Source organism: Ornithorhynchus anatinus, chromosome 1 (assembly GCF_004115215.2).
Source record: "Ornithorhynchus anatinus isolate Pmale09 chromosome 1, mOrnAna1.pri.v4, whole genome shotgun sequence".
Taxonomy (NCBI): domain Eukaryota; kingdom Metazoa; phylum Chordata; class Mammalia; order Monotremata; family Ornithorhynchidae; genus Ornithorhynchus; species Ornithorhynchus anatinus.
Window position 1 is genome coordinate 119168203 of NC_041728.1, and position 23659 is coordinate 119191861.

At 40.7% G+C, this 23659-nt stretch overlaps 1 protein-coding gene across 2 annotated transcripts in view; it reads left to right on the forward strand.

Annotated features, from left to right (window-relative positions):
* PIK3CB (phosphatidylinositol-4,5-bisphosphate 3-kinase catalytic subunit beta) overlaps nucleotides 1-23659 on the forward strand; it is a 198494-nt gene that overhangs the window by 153446 nt on the left and 21389 nt on the right. For both annotated transcript variants that reach the window (XM_029067136.2, XM_029067146.1), the window contains 6 exons: nucleotides 8595-8716; nucleotides 9840-9983; nucleotides 13051-13150; nucleotides 18405-18583; nucleotides 20654-20763; nucleotides 21591-21669. In XM_029067136.2, the coding sequence (XP_028922969.1) occupies nucleotides 8595-8716; nucleotides 9840-9983; nucleotides 13051-13150; nucleotides 18405-18583; nucleotides 20654-20763; nucleotides 21591-21669 (734 nt within the window). The remainder of the gene's footprint in view (nucleotides 1-8594; nucleotides 8717-9839; nucleotides 9984-13050; nucleotides 13151-18404; nucleotides 18584-20653; nucleotides 20764-21590; nucleotides 21670-23659) is intronic.

The window sequence follows — 23659 nt, forward strand, 5'->3', positions numbered from 1 at the left end:
GCCTTCATCCCCTCAACATCCTGCCTCTGGCTTCGAATGCCCTCCCTCCTCAAATCTGTCCGACAGTTACTGCCCCCAACCTTCAAAGCCTTACTGAAGGCACATCTCCTCCAAGAGGCCTTCCCTGACTAAGCCCCCCTTTCCTCTTCCACTCCCTCTTGCATCATTCTGACTTGCTCCCTGTATTCAACTGCCCCCATGCCGACAGCCCCATAACATTTCTGTACATATCTCCAATTTATTTATATTAATGTCTGTCTCTCCCTCTAGGCTTTAAACTCATTATGGGCAGAGAATGTGTCTGGTTATTGTTATATTGTATTCTCCCAAGTGCTTAGTACACAGTGCTCTGCACACAGTAAGCACTCAATAAACATGATTGAATGAATGAATGAATGAATGAATGAATGAATAAGTAATTAATGTGTTGAGATTTTCAGTGTTTCTTGAAATATTTATTGGGTGAAATACTGACAGCCTTCACATATTCCAACACCAACACTTCCTAATTGGAAATTTTTAAGATGATTCACCATTTTAGAACCCCGTAGCTCATCCACGTAGGAAGCACCACTTTTTGTTTGAGGCCACTGAGGACAGTAGTATTGATGCCGGAGACCCCCAGGGATTTCTGTAAATAATAATAGTAATAATGATGGTATTTGTTAAGCACTTACCATGTGCCAAACACTGTTCTAAGTGCTGGGGTAGATACAAGGTAATCTGGTTTTCCCACATGGGGCTCACAGTCTTAATCCCCATTTTACAGATGAGGTAACTGAGACACAGAGAAGTTAAGTGGCAGAGCCGGGATTAGAAACCACGACCTCTGACTCCCAAGCTCATGCTCTTTCCACTAAGCCACGCTGCTTCCTTAAAGAATGACATCCTGCTACTGAGCTCCTCCCATAAATTCAGCTCTTGGCAGATAGGTTTCCTTATAAATTTTCCTTGTGTTGTTTTTAATATTGCTAGAGATTTAAAATTATTGATTACTGTCACTTTGGGAAAAACACAGAACCCTAAACCCTTAGCAGTTTTATAGCTTGCCTGCTGCTGAAGTTTTGCCATCAGAGGGGCCATTGACTCGACATTTTTAAGGAGCTCAAACACCATCCAGTCATTTGCAATTTCTAGAAGCTCATCACTGAAATGATATTTCTTAAAACAGAATTTAGTACCTAATTCGATAATCCTGAAGGAAAAAAAGCATTCCAGGAACTCTTGGGATGCTGAAGGACAATAAAAATATGAACCATACAACTTAATTAGCTTACTAACTTCATTAACTTATATTTGTAGTCTATTGTACTTAATTCAGTTGAGTTTTCCATCTTCCTGTTTTTACTGCAACTACATGAATGTAAAAATAAATTAAAGGATAACACATTTCAACCACATAAATAGCTGTAACTCATCTGTAATTTTATTGAAAGCTAAAAAAAATTAGCCATGCATATTCATCAACTGACCTACTTCATTAGCTGATATTTGAAGACTACTGTACTTAATTTAGTTGAGTTTTCCATCTTTGTGTTTTTAGTGTGCTGTTGCATGATTATAAACTCAAATTAAAGCAACATATATTTCAGCCATATAAATAACTATAATGCCTGTAATCTTATTGAAAGCTCATTAGTTCAAATCAGTACAGATGTGTTTTGTTGGACTGTGCCAAACATCATATCCACACTCTACCCCAAAATAACTGTTAATGTCAAGTGTGTTTCATTTACGCTATTTCTCTTCCAGACTAGACTCTCGCTGAAAAGGAATCAGTTTAGGTCATAGTGACAGCTTGAAAATGTCATGGCATTTTTCCAAATATACTCCGGCTTACTTTTTTAATGCTGTGGGTTTCTTTTTATTTTTCTTGACTCATTTGAAAAAATATAGATATTATGGAAAAATATTAATGAATTGAATAATGGAGGAAACTGTAGAGGTATGAATTTTAGAGTTGGTCCCATACCCTGAAGGGAGAATGAGAGCTTTTGTCTTCCTGCAACTTGCCATACCAGCTCCAGTTCATGCATTTGCATTTTTATTGAACATTTGCATTGTTCCGCATTTCGTTGTTCACCTGAGTGCAACTTCAGAGTGTATTTGATTCCATTGATTTATCTATGTAATTAGTTCTTTTCTTGCCTCGTTAAAAAGGAATCTGAGAGAATTGTATTCCTAAAGTTCCAGTATCATTCTAAATCTGAATTTTGTGCAGAGAGCAGGTAGAACCCTGTCTGGTGTATTTATTATGATCTACCTCGATATGTACTACAAAGTAAAACCAATGCGTGAGTGAAGGAACGTATTTTCATAGTTTTCTTTATCAACTGCCAGTAGGAATTTTGCACTATTTGGTTTCAGGTCATTAGGAAGCATATGTAATTCAGGTTCCTGGGGAACAATAATGTTTATTTTCCTGAGGTAAACATAATTTAAAGTTCTCCTGTAGAGTGGAAGGGATCCAGCAACAGAGGCACATTTAAAACTGAACTGTGGAACAATGTTGTTTGTAACTTTGTATAGAAAAAAAAAATCTATAGATCTCCTGTTTCAGTTTGCTGTGCAATTCTAAACGAGGTAGAAAAGAATAGATTTCAATATTTTGGTTGGAATTCTGCCCAGCTTTCCGTCTACTGCAATAGATTCCAATTCTAGTAGACAAGAGCAAATTATGCACATTCCCATATGGTCTCAAGACCAGTGCACAAAGGCCTGAAGAACCAGGTATTTAGTATATTCAATTTTAATTGGGCTTGCAATGCCAAAGGCTTAACTGAACCATGTATTAAATTAGAGGTTAATCGAAGTAGTATTTATCGTCATCTTGTGTCCCAAAAAGAGGTATTATAGAGGTTTGTTGCCCTGCTTAATCACTTGCATGAACAGTTTATTATTTAATCAGACTATCAGAGTAGGAAAGAACTTCAGGATCTAGGTTCTATCCTAAATGTACTTGCTTGTCTTAGCCTTAAGGAGCTCTGGGAAAAGAGTTAATTTATCCTTCCTTGTTATTCTCCTTCAGTGTGAAATCACCCTTACAGTCTATGTGCCCAAATAAAAAACCAACTAAACGTTCATACCTTTCAAAAAGTACTTTAGCGTACTTGTCGACAAAATTGTCAGAAGGTTAGAGTCCTTTTCCCCTAGTACCCATAATATATTGTGCTGTATATTGATCTGGGACTATTTGCTCTTCACAAAGTCTTCTGTGCTCTAAGTTTTTAACAGCTCATTTAAAAAAAATCAGAATTTATAAAATCAGAAAGTCCAAGTGCTATAAAAATTCATTCATTATATTCAAAGAACTGTTCTCCCACCTACTTAGACTATGAGCTTCACCTTTAAGAACTGGACTGTGTCCAACCTCATTATCTTGTATCTACCCCAGGACTTGGTACATAGTGCTTAATAAATACCCCTGTTATCATTAATATTTTGTGTCTTTTTTGTGGAGCTTAAAGATGCTATCCACTTTTCTCAAAAAATACCTTATTGAGTTAAATAGTTGGCAGAAAATAATATTAGGGATAGTAGTAGTAGCATTTACTAAGTACCCACTTGGTGCCGTGGATGGCACTAGGTACTTGGGAAGTAAAGAATAAAGAATAATAATAATAATTGTGGTATTTGTTAAGCAGTTACTATATGCCAGGCACTGTACTTAAGTGAGGGGTAGAAAAAAGATGATTGGGTGGACACAGTCCTTGTCCCACATGGGGCATATTAGGGATAGTAGTAGTAGCATTTACTAAGTACCCACTTGGTGCCGTGGATGGCACTAGGTACTTGGGAAGTAAAGAATAAAGAATAATAATAATAATTGTGGTATTTGTTAAGCAGTTACTATATGCCAGGCACTGTACTTAAGTGAGGGGTAGAAAAAAGATGATTGGGTGGACACAGTCCTTGTCCCACATGGGGCTCACGGTGTTAATCGCTATTTTACAGATGAGGTAACTCACTGTCTTAGTCCCCATTTTACAGATGAGGTAACTGTGGCACAGAGAAGTGAAGTGACTTACCCAAGGTCATAAAGCAGACAAGCGACAGAGCTGGGATTGGAAACCAGGTCCATCTGACTCCTAGGCCCATGCTCTATCAACTAGGCCATGCTGCTTCCCTACCTCAAGGAACATACACTGTAATGGGGAACACAAAAATATTAACACTAGTAGGGTCAAAATAAATAATTGAGTAATCAGATGTAAAATCCATCACTGGGATTTATTTACTGAATGCCTACTGTATGTGAGGTACTCTCCCAAGGGCTTAGGATATACATCTTGCCACAAAGGAACTAATTAAAGGAGCGGACAGATGGAGAATAATTAATTTACCAAGACGGGGAGCAAGAAGAAGAACACGAACATAGGAAATAGTACAGATAGGTCAGGATGAAATAGTGAATGAATAATGAAATAATAGATACAGCTCCGATATGCAATTGGGTCTGTACCCTTTAAGCACTTGTTAGTCACCCCTGCTTCAGCCCCCCCATCCCCGGCACTCAATTTATTGAAATATCTGCCTCCCCCTCTAGGCTCTAAACTTCTTGTGGGAAAGGATTGTTTCTACCAGCTTTGTTGCATTGTACTCTCCCAATGCACCTAGTACAATGTTCTGCACATAGAAACTGCTCAATAAATACTATTGATTGATTAATTACAAGTAGGGAAATCAGCATGGCCTAGTGGATAGAGCACGGGCCTGGGTGCTAGTCCTGGCTTCGCCGCTTGTCTCTTGTGTGACTTTGAGCAAGTCACTTAACTTTTCTGTGTCTCCGTTATATATGTGGGACAGGGACCGTGTCCAACCCGATTATCTTGTATATAGGAAGCAGCGTGGCTCAGTGGAAAGAGCATGGGCTTTGGAGTCAGAGGTCATGGGTTCGAATCGCAGCTCGGCCACTTGTCAGTTGTGTGACTTTGGGCAAGTCACTTAACTTCTCGGGGCCTCAGTTACCTCATCTGTAAAGTGGGGATTAAGACTGTGAGCCCCACGTGGGACAACCTGATTCCCCCTGTGTCTACCCCAGCTCTTAGAACAGTGCTCGGCACATAGTAAGCGCCTAACAAATACCAACATTATTATTATTATTATTATTATTATTATACACCAGCGTTTAGTACAGTGCCTGGCACATAGTGTTTAACAAATATTAAAAAAAATCCCATCATACAGTTTGTTAAACAATGGCCCAGTGGAAATATTTGTCCAACATCATACTCAGACTTAAAACCTACTCAGTGTCCAGCTGCTCAGCACACTGCCCTGTCCCACAAAAGCAGACCATAAGCACAGGTGTAGGCTTGGAAAGGAATTGATTGGCTGTAAAGGAAACCAGGTCTTCACGGCAGTGTGAAATTGAAATAGAGCCCCTGCCACTCAACCTCTTGGAGCCTTCTGCATTTCCTCGAACAGAGAGTCCCACGAAGACACTGATTAAAAGGAGATGATTAAGACCTAAACTCAGCATTCCAAATGCCCTTTCCTCAAAATGATTGCCTAGTGTGCTTTCTACTCATTTACCCTATTTTTTTTTTTACTCCAAGAAGATGTGTAGTTTTTATGGTGTGTGTGACTAACGGTAATAGCCTGTTCAGAATTTTTCAAGTTTCTCAGTTGCACAGTACTGAAATGCTGCTTTGTTTAGTTTGAAGAACTCTTGACACATAAATCCAACATTATAAACAAACTGCTCACAAAGACAATTGCCAAATATTAGTGCAGAGAAGAGCCATAAAGAAACAATCCTCCATATCACTAGCCAATATCGTCAGGGCGCGTGGATGAGGTGAATGAGGCGGAACAGAATGGGATTTCAATGTGCACAGTCCCAATCAGCTTAAAACTTAGCTTCTTGGATTGGAATAATGCCATGGATTAGTTTTTGAGCACTTATTTTGTATTGAGCATTGTACTAAACTCAGGAGAGTTCAGTCCAAAAGAGTTAATAAACACATCCCTTGCCCCCAAGGAGCTTTCAGTCTACAGTGGAGACAGACATTAATGTAAATAAATTATTCATACATTCATTCATTCAGTAGTATTTATTGAGCCCTTACTGTGTGCAGAACACTGGATATGAATATGTGCTGTAGGTTGAGGGTGGGGTGAATGCCAATTGTCCAAAGAGTATAGATTCAAATGCATAAATGACACAGAAGGGAGAGGGAGTTGGGGAAAGGAGGGCTTGACTGGGGAAGGCCCCTTGAAGGAGAAGTGACTAGAGTTGCAGCATGGTGTATTGGAAAGAGCACATTCCTGGGAGTCAGAGGTCCTGGCTCCACCACTTACTAGTTGTGTGACCATATGCAAGTCACTTAACTTCTCTTTGCCTCATTTCCTTCATCTGCAAAATGAGGAGTCGAGAACCAGCACGGCATACTTGATAGACCACAGGCCTGTGAATCAGAAGGTCATGGTTTTAATTCTGACTCCACCACTTGTTTGCTGTGTGACCTTGGGCGAGTCACTTCACTTTTCTCGGTCGCAGTTAACTCATCTGTAAAACGGAGATTGAGACTGTGAACCCCATATGGGACAGGGACCCCAGCACTTAACAGTGCTTGGTAAATAGTAAGTGCATAACAAATACCATACCATAATTATCAGTACCTGTTCTCCCCCCTACTTAGACTGTGAGCCTCATGTGGGACAGGAGCTCTGTCTGACCATGCTTAGTACAGTGTTTGGCATATAATAAGTCCTTAACAAATACTATTATTATTATTATTTTATCATCATCCGCATGCAATGGTCAGGTTTCTGGCCTTTATTCTTGTAAAACCAACAGTGCTTATTCTGGCAGTAGTCCATCCTTGTCTGAATTTGGGTCAGTGTAACTTTTTACTCCTCCTTCCTCCTTGCCCCTGTACCATTCAATCACACCAGTCTTGTGTTGCCATCTGTAAGATTCCCCAACACTAGTACCCACCTCGCCATTTGCACTGAGGTCATTCAGCTTTCAGAGATGAGGCTAGGATACCACGAAAGCACAGCTTTGCTCAAACTTTCCATTGATTTTTGTCATTTTCTGCCTGCAGAACTACCAATAGTATTTTTTTTTAATGGTATTTGTTAAGCGCTCTCTAAGTGCCAGGCACTGTTCTAAGCACTGGGGTAGATACAAAGTAATCATGTTAGACACAGTTCATATCCTACATGAGGCTTACAGTCTTAGTTCTCATTTTACAGATGAGGTAACTGAGGCACAGAGAAGTGAAGTGACTTGCCTAAGGTCACACAGAAGACTAATGAAGGAGTTGGAGTTGAGTGCCTCCTCCTGTTTGGCTCCTTGATTTGACTGGAATTGTAATGTACTGTGTGGACCCCTAGAGGCCTGGAAGAATTGATTTGTTTCCTAAAGGCGAGCAGGATATTCCCTACTTGCATTGAATCAAGTCCAGTGCTCTTAAAGGGTACGCTGGCAGTTTTCCCAAGTCAGAGACAATGATAATAGTTGTAATATTTGCTAAGTGCTTGCTATGTGCCAAACGCTGTTCTAAGAACTGCGGTAAATGCAAGATAAGGTAATCAGGTTTCACCTGGGACTGTAGGAGGGAAAACAGGTATTGAAAATGTCCATTTTGCAGATGAGGGAGCTGAGGCATAGAGAGCTGAAGTGACTTACCCTAGGGTCACACAGCAGGTATGGAGTGGAGCCGGGCTTAGAACCCAGATCCTCTGACTCCCAATCCCATGGGAATCAGGTGGACATTCTATCTAGTGTAGTCGGTCACACTGATCTGAAGGAAACACACCTATAGCTTCACTAAATGAAATGAAGATCTTGCAAGTGAAGCATTTTTATGCTGATGCAAACTCTTAAAATGATAAAGCATATTCTTATCTGAATAGATTTTCTCCTAAACCAGAGGGAAAAAAAATTTGTTTCTCACCTGATAGTAAAAGAGTTTTATGGTATCAATTTCCTCTAGTAGGTTTAGTAACTGACTTGTAATGTTTGGTTTATTATGATAAGCAAAAGCTGATTATTATCATTGTTGCTTTCTCCAGAAGAAAAATAAATAGCTTGGTACCATTCACTTTTCATTACTATTACTTCATATTAGATGAGGTTTTCTTGTCACCTGAAGAATAATTAGAAAATAAGGTAAATTTCCAGCAACTTTAACTCTAGGTTTAACAGTAGGTTGTTAGAGTTATAGAAGATTTAAAGCCCCATTTTTTCAAATGATTTTAATGCAAATTAATATATAGAACAAATATTGAACCCCAACAAATGAACAGCTATATTGGACATTTTAATGCTTACCATTTTCCTTTCCCTAAAATCTGTTTTTCATTTTTGTTATTTTTATGAAAGCTCAATGAACCAAGATGTAGTTTAATTATAGTAATAAGTTCTTGGCTTGTTTTTTAACTACCCTTTGACTTTGTTGCAGAAAACGGAATAAAGAGTTCTGCTTTCAGTTGTGGAATCGGCAATAGAAATCATGTTGGAACTTTATTTTGGCATTTTGGATGATGAAACAAAATTTCTCTTCTCACGGAGAGAAAAAAAAAATCCATACTTCTTCCATTTCTTACACCTCAGGACCTAACTATTGTCTATTTTTTAACAGCTTCAGGCTCTTCTTCAGATATGGCCTAAACTTCCTCCTAGAGAAGCCTTGGAGTTGCTGGATTTTAATTACCCAGACCAGTATGTGAGAGAGTATGCAGTGGGATGCTTGAAACAAATGAGGTACCTATACTTTTAGTGTTTTTCTGAAATGCATTAAACTTAGAATGCTTGTAAACTAAATTCTTGTAAAAAGGAAGAAACCCAGAATTATAAAGAGATCAGAGAAGTGTCTGTCCTTAACTCTGAATGTAAAAGCCACGTGCAGATACTCAGGTGGAAGGTAATCTAGCAAAACTTTCCCTGGTACATATAAATCGGAGTTTATGCATTTACAGGGAAAAGGGTAGCAACGTGTTAAGCCATAAGCGATCCCAATTATTGTGTGTCGAAACTGAGGTATGTGCCCCTAGTTGGGTGGCCTTTGGAGATGGGAGAAAAGGAAGTGAGGAGTCAAATATTATGAGAATCCTGAAAGACCACCCAAATAGCTCAAATGAATTTTTCTGAGCTAATTTTTCCTGTTTGTAATTTTCCCTTAGGATAGTGAAACATCTCTCTAATAAGGTCCAGAAGAATGAGATATTTGATGTTTTCTGTGAGATAACAGGGTTTGTAGAGAGAGTATTATGGCATTTAATAGATGTGGTTCTATGATAAATCGGCTGTTGTCATCTGCAACATGATTGCTCTTTATCCTTGAATTCTAGGCATATTAAATAGAGATTATTTTAACATTGAAATAAATTATTAACTACATATTATGACCTTGAAATGTAAACAAGTAATTTTTCTATTCACCCCTGCTAACTTGATGCCTCCAAAGCGCAATTTTTGTGTCACACATTATTAGACAATCATAGCTAATATTTTTTTGGAGGCTTTTGAAACAGGGCCCCATTGATAGCTAAACTTAAAAAGAGAACAGTTTGCATATTGTACTTATGAGGAGAATGGAAAACATGCATTATAAAGGAAGGTCTCATATAAGGAAGCAACTGTATGATGTTTGCCCATATGCCAAGCTTTGTAAGATTGAAATGAAAATCAAATTTCTCTCTGTGTGTGGAAGGATTATAGGTCCTTTACTTTCTTGGTTGTGTCTAAGTACACAACCCCTTTGTCAAATGGGATATCACAAGAACTTACATTTATTACTATCGTAACCATAATTATGGTCCAGTCCCTGTCATTATTTTTGTTTTGTTTACCAGTCAACTTATTCAAATTATCTTTTTTCTTTTAGCGATGAAGAGCTCTCTCAATATCTTCTGCAACTTGTGCAAGTTCTGAAATATGAACCTTTTCTCGACTGCGCCCTCTCCAGATTTCTATTAGAAAGAGCACTAGCTAATAGAAGGATAGGCCAATTTCTATTTTGGCATCTTAGGTAAGCCATCATTTTGCAATTGAATTGTATCTATAAACTTTTCTACATTTGTTTTTACTTCAATGCACTAGCGTCTTTGAATTAAGAACTCAACATTCATCCTGAAAATACAAATGCTATATTTCTAAATTTCATTAATCACTTCATCAGCTGCTTAATGGATCATCACATTTGTAAAGGGACCACAATATTGAGAAGGTTATAACCAAGTTTTGTTCAAATCGCTCTGCTTTCTGGTAGACAAGCCTATACACATGAGTGCAGTGGGGAGCATGCTTGCCATGAGTAATTGCAATTAAGCTGCCCTCTCTGCCCCCTCTACCTTCTACTCCCTGTAATCCCTCTCCACCTGAAATCATACCCACAAGTCACTATTTAGGCACTCTCCCAATCCAACAAGTAAAAGACAGAATGGAAGTCTTGACTTATCTCATCCCTTGCCCTTTCATTCATTCAGTCGTATTTATTGACCACTTACAGAGCCCTGTATTTCCTCGCCTCTCCTTCCTCTGTCCCTTCCACCACCTCTTGGCTCTGAAACTTGCCTCTGAGGAGGGCCACCGTTGAAAGTTGTGGGCCTGCTTCCAGTCTTGCAAACTCCAGAGGCACAGTAATTCAGCCACAGCCGGGGAAGACGTTTAAGGGATTAGTAGCTTCCTGCTGCCATTCTAGGCTCCTGCCTTGGCCTGGGTGAGGTGATAACTGAGAACAGTTCAGTCCCATCATATGGACAGGAGGGCAGCAGGTTTCGAAGTTGGGCCCAGACCTGCCCCATCAGGGCACTGGTGGTTCTGGCAGCAGACCCTGAGTGGTGGCGGTCAGCAAGCAGTGTGGGTGCTCTCTGGTTGGCTCTCAAGGCCTCGGCTTCTCCATCTGTGTGTTCTGTTGCCGACTTGTTGTTCATCCCAAGCGCTTAGTACAGTGCTCTGCACATAGTAAGCGCTCAATAAATACTATTGAATGAATAATTGTTATTATTATATTTGTTAAGCCCTTGCTATGTGTCAAGCCCTGTTCTTAAGTGCTGAGGTAGATACCAGATAATAAGATCAGACACAGTTCCTGTCTCATACAGACTTGCAATCTAAGTAAAGGGGGAGAACAAACATTGAAATCACATTTTAGGACATGAACAAACTGAGGTACAGGCTAGTTACATGCCTTGCCCAAAGTCGCACAGCAGGAAAGTGGCAGTGCCGGGATTAGAACCTAGGACTTTGGACTTCCAGGCCTGAGCTTTGGCCACTAGGCAATGCTGCTCCAGAGAGAGGCACATAGAGGTGTTTCCAAGCATTTTACTAAAGAAAAGGCAACACTATATGGATAAGAATGAAATGTCCAAATTGAAGAAGGAGCAGCAAGGAAATTTTTTAAAAAATAAACCCAAGTGTTTTTTAGTTCTCGCTATTGAGAACTATCAACCCCTTCCCCCTTTCACTTGGTAAATCGGAGGGAGCAGAGTCCCATTTTGCTGTCCGCAGAGCACCTCAAACTCCTGAATCTCTGAGGAAAGTAGCAGAGCAGTACTTAGTAAAGTACACTGCACACAGTACGCATTCAACAAGTACCAATGATTGAAGAAGGCAAAGAAGAGGAAGAGAAACATAGCGTATTGGATAGAGCACGGCCCTGGGAATCAAAAAGTCATGGGTTCTAATCTCAGCTCTGCCACTTATCTGCTGTGTGACTTTGAGTAAATCACTTTACTTCTCTGTGCCTCAGCTCATTTTTAAAATGTGGATTGAGATTATGAGCCCCACGTGGACAAAGACTCTGTCCAACCTCACTTGCTTGTATCCACCCCAGCTCTTAGTACAGTGCCTGGCACATAGTAAGCATTTAACAAATATCATAATTATTACTATTATTATGTAGGACAGGGACTGTGTCCAACCCGATTATCTGGTATCTACTCCATTGCTTAGAAGAGTGCCTGGCATATAGTAAGCTCTTAACAAATACCATTTTTTTTTTTTAAAAAAAGAGTAGGACAGGATAAGAGAAAGCTTCTGCCTAGACATAGGACCTAGCAATTCCTTACATAGTATAGATGAGGCTGCTCATCTAGCACTAACTAGGTAAAATTAGTTTGTGCTTAATGAGGCTCTTGGCAGGACTGAGCTGTTCAACATCCTGGGAGGAAAAGTTCTAACTAATTTAAGCGGCACACAATAGCTCATATTCACTTTCAACTCACTTGCCATTAATTAAGCTGAGCTCAGTTCTCTCCATTTGGTAAGTTAGATTCTTTCTTCACATTCATAGATGATGATGAAATCAACAACAAATTAAGCTACATCCTCTCTTGCCTGATGTAATCTGTCAATTCTGTTCTTAGGCAACTAGACATTTTTTTGTTTTGTCCTAATACTCTGTTAATTGGAAAATACAGTTTTGCATTTGTCCTTTGACTGACCTTAATGTTTTGTTGAAACAACCATGTGGAAGGGGAATGGAGAGTTGGTTTTTCATTTGGTGAACTTTCTTATGGAAAAATCAATCTGAGTAATAAAAATAATAATAATGGTATTTGTTAAGCGCTTACTATGTGCCAAGCACTGTTCTAAGCACTGGGGTAGAATCAGGGTCCTCAGGTTGTCCCATGTGGGGCTCACACTTTTAATCCCCATTTTACAGATGAGGTAACTGAGGCAAAGAGAAGTGACTTGCCCTAGGTCACACAGCAGACAAGTTGCAGAGTGGGGATTAGAACCCACGTCCTCTGACTCCAAGCCCAAGCTCTTTCCACAAAGCCACAAGTAATAGTGCAGTATTGAAAATCCCTCCCAGCGTTTCCTCCACTTACTTGATAGCTGCCATTCCAGTCTTTCCTTCAGATTTCAGCAGTATTACACATTATTCAAGGAAAGACACTGTGCTCCAGGCCTTCCCTTAGCAGTGTCAAATCCTGCATGTAGAGAACTTGTCTGGATATCTTAAACCCTGTCATAACTAATTTCGCAGTAACAACAAAAGTAAATACTGTCTCCATCCCTTTTCCATTACTTTCCAAAGTGTCAAATTAAAGTACCTAGGTAAATGAACTCTTCTTCCCTTTTGTCTTTAGATCAGAAGTGCACATTCCTGCCATTTCTGTGCAATTTGGTGTGATACTTGAAGCTTATTGCAGGGGCAGTGTTGGACACATGAAAGTCCTTTCCAAACAGGTATGGTTTGCGGTTTTTTTGTGTGTTTGGGTTGAGGATGTCGTGCAGCAGCACGAGAGCTCATATAACTTGGAGAAGCTAGTGGCGAGGTAGCCTTTGCTGAAAACTGAATCGTAAGGGGAAATTCTGCTCCTCTAGCCACAGCTCCCCACCAACTTATTCTTATTTTGTGCACTGGGTCAGTGTCCTTATTCCTTATGCTGTCTCAAGGTTTTAGTGTTTCATTACTCCCAGTATATCTGTGTCTGAGCCTTCCCCTTACCTCCTCCCCCTAAAGTCATATTTGGACCTGTGTCTAATTCACACTCAAATAGTCTATCCCAGCATTTAGTATGGTGCTCTGTACACAGTAGATGATTGATAAATATTGCTACTGCTGCTCCTACTTTCTCTTAATCCTAAAGTATGAAATACATTACTTTTCCATAATTAACACCATCAGGTTTCTCCTTGCTAATTGGACTCATTTTTCTGGTCCATAGCCCAGCTCACACTCTCCATTCCTTTTAAGCTAACTTCCTTACTGTGTCTTTTTCACATCTTTTTTTCCCTTGTTGGCCACTGGCTCATGTATTTTGCCCTCCCTGAGATTCCTTCTCAGTTCAGGTCTCATTACAGCTCTACCTATTTTAAAAAAACATCTGAAATATCATCTCTTCCATGAGTCATTCTGTGATTCTATTCTTCCCTTTTGATAACTTTCCAACTGCCACCTCACCACATGTACTCCAGCTAAGTATTCTAGTACTCAAAACTTACCATTGGATTAAACCAAATAATTTCTCCTGTTGTTCTACTTTGAGTAATAGAGATATTTGTAAGCAATGGAGTAGATACAAAATAATCAGGTCTGAACCACACGGGGCTTCCAGTCTAAGTAGGTAGGAGAACAGGTATGGAATCCCCGTCTTACAGATGAGCAAACTGAAGCACAGATAAATCAAGTCCCTCTCCCAAGGTCACACAGCAGGAAAGAGGCAGAGTTGGAATTAGAACCCAGAGCCCAGGTCTCCTGACTGCCAGGCCCAGGCTCTTACCACTAGGCAATGCTGCTTAATTTTAAAATAAATTGTCTAAGTCTGATGGTTATACTAAAGTTCCAAAATCATATTTTAAAGTCATTATATAAAAAGTGTTTTGGGGACTAGAGATCCCAAAGAAAATCCATCTTTAGAATCCATGAAAGCTTTCATCTACCTCAGGAAGCTGCTATTGATGTCCGTTAGTCAAACCTCTGACATTTCTTATTCAAGTGTCAATTGGGATTTTCAACCTTCCATAAATTCATGTCACCATGCTTACCAAAATGCCAGAGCAGGGACACTGTGTTTGCCCATTTTCAATAAATTCACAAACTCTTCAGAAATATGAACTAATGTTGGTTGTGTCCATGGAGCCCAGAAGAGTACTTTGTCATCCATGATCACTGTAGCAGTGGCTGTGATCTTCAGAGTGCTGCTACTTCACCAGTCCCTTTCTCAGCAGCTGTAGCGAGCATAGATTCTCCAGCGCTTACTATGGCAGCTGCAGTGGGTACAGCTGCTCCAGAGTTTCTCCCAGCAGCTGAGGCATCTGATCTGGTCTGACGACAGCTGCTCCAGTGTTTCTGCTGGCAGCTCTGACATCTGAGCTGCTCCTGATGGCCCTTCCAGCAGGTGCAGCTGCTCCAAACTTTCTGTCCGCAGCTGCAGCATCTCAGCTGCCCCAGAGCTTCTGATGTAGCTGCGGTAGGCAGCTGGAGCATCTCAGCTGCAAGAATCTCCAGATAGCGCTCAGTCCTGATGTTGGGTGTCCCTTCCTAATCTCTGGCTGCAGTTTTTAAGCTAAAGAGAAAGCAGCAGGCACAGCTGCTCCAAAGCTTCCATCAGCAGGTGCGATGTCTCAGCTACTCCAGTGGCAGCTGCAACGGGCCTGGTTGCTCCAGTGTTTCCAATGTTCGCTGCAGCATCTCAACTGCAAGAATTTCCAGATAGTGGGCAATCCTGATGTTGGTATCCTTTCCTCTTGTCTGGCTGCAGCTTAAGCTAAAGACAATTGTTGCTAATCATGGCACCTGATAATAACATTATATAAGTAGAATTAAAAATGGGTCTTCTACATGCACCATTTATGCCTACCTGAATGTCACCCCTCTAGGGATCCCTATTTGAGAACCCCTACTGTAGATATTGTACTGCAGGCATGCTTCACTGAGTTTCATTGCTGAAACTGGTATTTATCATGCCTTTTGTAAATGATATTTTTCCATCTTATAGCAGTGTAGTTTATGAATATAGCATAACAAAAACCATAGGTAAATCATTATATAATGGCCTGTCAAACCCCAGAAGAAACCAGTTTTAGCTACTAAAATGTGGTAGTGAACCTCCAGAGAAATTACCCCCACCTGTTTCCAGGTCATACACCAGACCCATGGCCCATTTCCATGAGCCTTGCCTTTTGGGGAGTTAAAGTGAAATCATTTAAGCCAAATGAATTTTAGCCAATCTGCAGGAGGTATGTCTGAGGCAGAATTAAAAGCAACAGTGATTTTTTGGTAGCTCTGACAAGGGGTTGATCGAAAAGGGAATAGGCAGGGAAGGAAGAGGCATTTCTAAATGCAACGAAGTTATTCTACGGTTCCAATGTTAAGGTCTGGTTTTCTGTGTAGCGAGCCTACTGTTGAAAAGTTGAACTTGTTTTCTAAAACAAGAAAAGATAGAGAATCCATACACCATGTAGGAAAACTGTGATAAAAGCTGTCAGTTATTTCAGCTCTCTCCCATAGACTTTCAGCCGTTTCATCTGGTCTGGCCCCCAGAGTCCACAATGTGGGGGTTCTTGACCGGAGCCTGTAGGCTCCCGGTGCTTCTGACCTTGGATGGGCTGGCTCCTTTCCTTTCCGCTCACTTTATCTTATTAAATCGCAAAATGGACTCCACCGATATGACAGGTAGGGAAAGAAAGAACAACAGAATTAATGGACACAAATTGTGTTGAATGTACTCCCAGATGTTATTCCTAAAAACAAAAGGAACATCAGTGAATACCACTTTAAAACACCCCTTAGGAAACATTTTCAATTTCTTTGGTGTCACTGAGATGGCCTCAAGTGCCTAATCATTTCCCAAATGGGATGGATATTTAATATTTTTGCTTGTTAATGTGCCCTGTAATATAAGAACCGGTCAAAGGGTTTTGCTGTTAGATTATTTATGATTGTTCACACTTGAAAAGTTCCTTCCCTCTTCAATGCTCCCTGTTGTGTTTAGCACAGAAGAAACAGCTTCCTTACAAATGACTGCTCTTTGGGAAACCCCACTGAAATGGCACAGGCGTAGGCAGAAGATTCAACAGCCTCAGAAAAACGATGCCTGTTCATTTCCAGTCCCGAGAGCAATGGGAGAAAACAACTGTTTTTCGAGGCAATCCTTGTTAACACCATCAAGTCATAGGGAGATTAGGTGGTGAAATGTTTAAGTGAAGTTTTCTGGTGCACTTTCCAGGAAGTGGATGTCAACACAATCAAAGATGGGGCAAAAAAAAAATCCCAACTGTGCAAACACGGAAGAAATTCAAAGTAGAAATACTTCAAAAAGTTCCTGTTTGCACAGCCCAGGTTTCATTTTGTTCCCTGGTTGCCAGTGTTTGTACAGCTCCTGGGATTGTGGAAAAGGAGAGAGCCCCGGGTTTGGACAGATGGCTGACCTGGCAGGTCTCCACCGAATCAGTTTATAATCACGCTGCCTTCAGCTGCCACAGTATCCTGTCTGATAGGCTTCAGCTTATCTCCAGAAACTGTGTGCTTGAATTCAACAACCAACAGAGAGTGTGAGGTTTCCTTGCATGTAAACATGCCGTTGAAAATGTTCAAGTGGACATCCTTCAGTGATTAGCTATTTGGGTAATGTTTAAGGCTGAGTGTATTTAAACAGTGTAGTCTGTAAATCACTTGCTCCTGACATAGCAACAGTTTTCTTGAAAGAGGGTAAATTAGGGCAAAATTACTATAAAACAAATGGCATTTGTGCCCAGTTTGCCACTCATGAGAGTACAGTATTTTGATGATCTATAAACTGATTTGAAGAGCTATACTAAACTGGCCACTCTGCTTCTGAGTTTGAAATTCAGCCTAATCAGTTTGCATACTTGGAAGCAAAGTGGTACAGTTACCACTGACTGGCCACTACCTGAGGTTAAGAAAGATTCTCACAGAGTTTATTTTTTTCCCACCCCATGCTTTATTTGGGAAGAATATCTGTTCCTTTGCATAGGGCACATCTAGTCAAGTTTGCATGTCATAATAGAACTACCTTTTCAGTGATGTTGCCAAGCTAATATTTTTGCCTGAGTAGCTAATAACTCTAAAGTGATTTATTGTCATTCCTCTGAAAAATGACTCCAAAGGGACGAGGAGGCAGGAAGACAAAACTAGAGAGCATGATGTTAGGTAATTGTAAGTGAGTGTGCTTATGTGCTATGTACACATATTAATGGAGGGACTCTAGGTGAGTATCCTTGGGAGAGTTTATAATTAACCCCCTTGGAGCTGGGTGGACAACTTTGGACCAGGATTGGGCTGGCTGGGGAATTCTTCCTGGGAAACCTCCCTTCTGAGTCCTTAGAGCAGGGGCCAGGACCTTGAGGAGTGGTAGATTTTCCCAACTTCTGACTGAGTCGCTCTGATTCTGAGCAGCCTCTTATGGGTACCAGCCACTCTGGGATTTTCCCAGTAAACCCATGGCCTGATCCCATCCAGCCTTGATCTCCTTTTCTTATTCTGAGGTGGGCTCTGAGATCATAATTCAGTTCGTCTCCCCCCCACTGCCTCCCCCTGCAGCAAGGAGTGAGACCCAAATGAACTCTAGACTCCCCTGCAGTTCTAGGCTCCGGACAGAAACTAACTATTTTTAACTCCTGGCCTCTTCTGAGTTCAGGGCAAGAGTCGGAAATGGGGCCCAAGTGTCGCTTACACTGTGAATAACTGGATGTGATCAAGCTTGAAGGGTAAAGGTTATTAGGTTAACTGTGAAAGAATCACCATTTGTAGTTTCTCTTGGAGTATGGAAATTAGTAGATCATAAGTGGGAATACGCACTGTTCTTCGCTAAATGGGAAAGGTCATAATTTACAGTATCGTGTTTCTGTGCTTAAATCACTTATTTCCCAGAGGCTGCAGTGCTATTTTATTGTATTATAGCCGTACGTGTTCAGGAAGCGTAACTCTTCATCATCTATACTCAAAAATCAATCCTTAAGAAATCTTCTTTTTCAGGTTGAAGCCCTTAATAAGCTGAAGACCTTAAATAGTTTAATGAAACTGAATGCAGTCAAGTTAAGCCGAGCAAAAGGAAAGGAGGCTATGCATAGCTGTTTAAAACAAAATGCTTACCGGGAAGCGCTTTCTGATCTCCAGTCACCTCTGAATCCCTGTGTAATACTCTCCGAACTCTAGTAAGTTGTATGCTGCTCTCCTGTTGGTGCTGTCTTTTAAATGGAAATAGAAAGGTGACGGGCCAGAGACTTTGAATTATAAGAGCTGTGAGCAGTTGTCGCAACAGATCACTGGCATGATGTGCTGTAAATGGCCTAGGTAGTGTACATCCAGTGATCAAATCTCAATCCCTTGTTGGCATGCCAAGAGCTGACCAAACCACCTAAGCCCCAGAACTGGTCCTTCTCTGCCTGCTCTGAGCCACCATTCCTAGCCATGTTCGGAGGAGGACCGAAGAGGGAAGTTGTCTATGGTTATGGTGCCGGAGTGTGTGCATATGTGCTTGGAGAGAGTGGATCTCGGCCCCTCTCTTTTGAGGGTCCTATAACTTGTCTGTACTTATGTGGGCAGGGAATGTGTCTCTTATATTGTTATATCATACTCTGCCTTGCCCTTAATACACTGCTCTGCCCACATAGTAAGCGCTCAATAAAGATGATTGACTGGAATTGACGCTTCTGAGGCCTTGCCAGAAGCCTCAAAGTTGCCCTGATACTTCATCAGTTGATACTATATTTAGTATTTTGGTTTTAATTGATTGAACTTTTGGTTTTTGTTAAAGATCATTCTGATTTGTAGTATTTCTCAAGCGCTCACTCTGTGCTAAGCTACGGGGAATCAGGGTGGACACAGTCTTTGTCCCACACAGTGCTGACAATCTAATTCTAAAGGGAAGGGAGAACAGATATTTCATTCCCATTTTACAGATGAGGCACAGAGAATTTCAGTGACTTGCCCATATCACACAAGTGGTGAGCTAGGATTGGAACCCATATCTCCTGGCTCCCATCCCTGTGCTTGTTCTACTAGTTCATACTGCTTTTTGTGCAGCTTGATGTCACCTGTGAAATGTTTTTGTCAGTGCTTGGCCACTAGCTTTCATTTACCCCAGTGCTTAACACGTTGCCTGGCTCATAAAGAAGCCATTATTATCAATCAGTCAATCAATCCATGGTATTTAGTGAGCGTTTACTATGAGCAGAGCACTAAACGCTTGGGAGAGTACAATTCAACGGAATTAGCAGAATCGTTCTCTGCCTGTAATTAGCATACAGTCTAGAGTTGTTTAGTTTTCCATATTTTGACAAGTTGGGAAAAGGGCAAGACTGGCATTTTCCTGTAGTTAAAGCAATCTGACTTTATAAAAAAAGAAAAAGTAACCTCCATGTGCCACTTGTCTCTCTGAGGTAAAAAAGAAACACATTTTTCAGTGAGAGGAAATATTTTTTTCAATTCAAGCTGATGGATGTCTTATCAACTCTAGTATACCTCTTAAAGGAGCTATATATGACTGTGCTAGTACATTTACTCGTGGGGCAGTCAAAATATTATATAAACACAGATGCTGGAAGATACAGGAACCATTTCTCATGTGTAGCGTGGCTCAGTGGAAAGAGCAAGGGCTTGGGAGTCAGAGGTCATGGGTTCTAATACCGGCTCCACCACTTGTCAGCAAGTCACTTAACTTCTCTGTGCCTCAGTTACCTCATCTGTAAAATGGGAATTAAGACTGTGAGCCCCACGTGGGACAACCTGATTACCTTGTTTCCTCTCCAGCGCTTAGAACAGTGTGTGGCACATAGTAAGCACTTAACAAATACCATCATTATTATTAAGCACTTAGTATAGTGCTCTGCACACAGTAAGCGCTCAATAAATATGGTTGAATGAATGAATGTGGTTCTATGTAAGCAAAATGCTGATTTTCAATAACCAAAATGTTGGAAATTACTTATAAAAAAACTAGGTAACTCAACCTGAAGGCAGTGAGTATCACACAATATTGTGTACTATGTAGCTCTCAGCATCATATTCTAAGCCCATCATTGGGCAGGGATTGTCTCTTTCTCTTGCCGAATTGTACATCCCAAGCACTTAGTACAGTGCTGTGCACATAGTAAGCGCTCAATAAATATTATTGAATGAATATTCCTGTTTCCAGCATTTTCAAATGGTTTTGATCGTGTATAAAATTCTGTTCTCTCTAGCACTTTAAAGTTGAATTGACCTAAAGGTTTTCCCTTTTATAGTATTGAGAAGTGTAAATACATGGATTCTAAAATGAAACCCCTGTGGATTGTGTACAACAACAAGGTGTTTGGAGGTGATCCAGTGGGAATCATCTTTAAAAACGGGGATGGTAAGTGAAAACAACCGCCCCCCTTGTTTCCTCGTAATCCTTGCCTTTTTACCCGGTGCTTTTGGGGGGTAAACATGTGCCATTTGAAATCCACTAAGCTGTTTCTGCTTATAGCCTTAATTTTGGGCTTGGCTGGGTCTCTACCTTCCTTCTCTTGGATGAACTCTCCCTCCCCTGGGACTCACTTCTCCACCAACAAGAAACAAGTCTTTTGCTGGTTAGACTATGCTGTGAGTCCTCACTATTCACTCAGTTGTGTGCCTGAACAAGAGGGGATGAAGGAAAAAAAATCAGGCTTATATTAAATGTTGTATGTGGTTATTCTGCTTCCATTTTCTAGATAAAACTAAAGGCCCAACAGTTAATGTGTTCATTCACTCATTCAATCGTATTTATTGAGCACTTACTGTGGGCAAAGCATTGTACTTAGCACTTGGGAGAGTACAATATAACAACAGACACATTCCGGCCCACAACAAGCTCACAGTCTAAAGAGGGAGACAGACATTAATATAAATAAATAAAGAAATTACAGATATATACGTATGTGTTGTGGGGATGGAAGGGAGGATAAATGAAGGAGAAAGAGCAGCAAAAAGTTTTTTGTTAGTGTCCTTCGGGAAACAATTGCCACCGAAAAGTTACATTTCTTTTTAGCATTTTTGATGTGTCTGCTCCGTAACTCCTTTGACGTCTACGTTTCTTTGGGCTGCTGCTGTAGATCTTTTTCTAGTTCTCTTAAAATGACCTTTTGGCTCTGCATGGTGGAATTATGTAATTGTTCATTAGACACAGTAGATTGAAGGCAATGATGCTTTTCCTTTTAGATCTGCGACAAGATATGTTAACACTCCAGATGCTGCGCCTGATGGATTTACTTTGGAAAGAAGCAGGTCTGGATCTCCGGTAAGAATCCTTACAAGTCCATTCCCCAGCACAAGAACTATAACCTTCCTTTTTCTCTTCCCATTTTCACCCTCTGTGAGGTTCCAGAAACTCCGATTTTTTTGCGTGGTAGTGCCATTTCTCTGTCTCACCTCAAGTTGGTGATCATTGGCGTGCTTTTCATTCCAGCAACAGGCTGGACTGGTATTCTCTTTATCTTGATGATATTTGTGCCAGATTATTTGTTTTGTTTTGTTCTGTTTTGTTTTGCTGTCTTTCTCCGCAGTTTAGACTGTGATCCCATTACTGGGCAGGGATTGTCTCTATCTGTTGCCGAATTTTACATTCCAAGTGCTTAGTGCAGTGCTCTGCACATAGTAAGCCCTCAATAAATACGATTGAATGAATGAATGAGCCGCTGTCTTCTGAGGAATCTTCCAGGCCCTATCTGTAAACAGCTTATTGAGGGGCACCAATGCCAGGTGTTCAGTGAGCTGCAACTGGTTTTTCCTCTCTGAGTCCTGGTCTAGTGACTGTGCTTAGGCAGTGCTCTATAGATCATATGTGCTTCAATCTCCTCTAGAACTCAGGTTTTCCAAACCTTAAAACACCTTTGACAATGGAATTGTTCATGGCTGTGCTCTCCCAGAAAGCAGATATTATTTCATGTTTTCCTCACCCTTGTCATTAAAGTCCACTCTAAGTCATCAAGATCAGTACTTAGTACAGTGATGTGCGCACAGTATGGGCCCAGTAAATATGATTGAGTGCAAGGACTCCTATACACCTAGAGCGGGTTGATGCCGGGAACAATACTGCATTTTATGACTTAAAGTTCTAATGTTCAGTGATTATTCCTTGGGATTTCTCCTGGGCTTCACCTCCCCTTCTCCTCCCTACCTGCTGATGCCCAGATCTTTACTGCTCTTTGGTTAGCTGAAATGGATTGACGTTTCAAAGCCAATGCCAGAAAGTAGAAATGAGGGAACGAGATATCCAGAATGACTATAAAAGCCAATTCCTTTTTCTGCTTTTTCAGTCCAGGTGGTAAAAATAGTGATCGACGTTTCTTCCTTACCCCACTGACAGTCCAATTCAGGGCCCCATCTGGCTGGGACTTGGAGGGTCATGGTCCTCAATATTTATCAGTACTGGAGTCGAGAGCTGGAAGGCTCCTCACAGCCCTTTGGCGGCAGCCAGTAAGATCTGGTTGAGGAGAGAGATACCGTGCTTGGGGCAGGGAGGATCTCATTATGCCATTATGGTTGGAATTTCAGCCTGTGATAGATTTTAGAGGTTGCACCTTAAGAAAATCATTTCCCTACATTTAGTTTTTTCTAGCCTAGGGATTTGCTTTCCTGACTTCCTCTTTTGGCTTGTTTAGCACCTTCATGTTCTGATCGCTTCTCCTGTTAACAAAGGGACTACTCAGTGCATCAACAGAAAACTAGTTCTAACGTTCTGGCTTTTATTGCCACCTTGAGTTGATTAATCACCTTCTTCTGAAGATCTCAAAATAGCCATTACCCATTTTCTATGATCATTGCTGACATTTATTATCACAGGCCATCCAAGATTCTGATCTTTATGTCTACTGAGTCCATAAGGCCTGCAGCATTCTCATATCAACGCATCGAGATTCATGCCACATGTCCTGCAGTGCTTCAGTTTGATTGGCCCACTTCAGAACTGATCCTCTTTCTCTGGTTTCCTTGGTAGGATCAATTTAATTCAAAACCTCAGCTCTTTTAAACTTTTGTTTTAATTCATTCTCTTCAAATTTGAAGCACATTGAAGCATGAACCTAGCAGAGTCCATTGTTACCGAACAGCAATGTGAAGACAGCAACATGTGGGAGTATTATAAATAAATCTAGTTTCTGTTTGATGTAGCGTAATGGATGCCTGCCTGGAGAAAGGAACTTTTCTTTCTATTGGAATCTTCGCTGGCTTTTTGTACTTTGACCCCACGTTTAAAAATATGCAGGTCATCAGCCCTTCTCCCAGTTCAT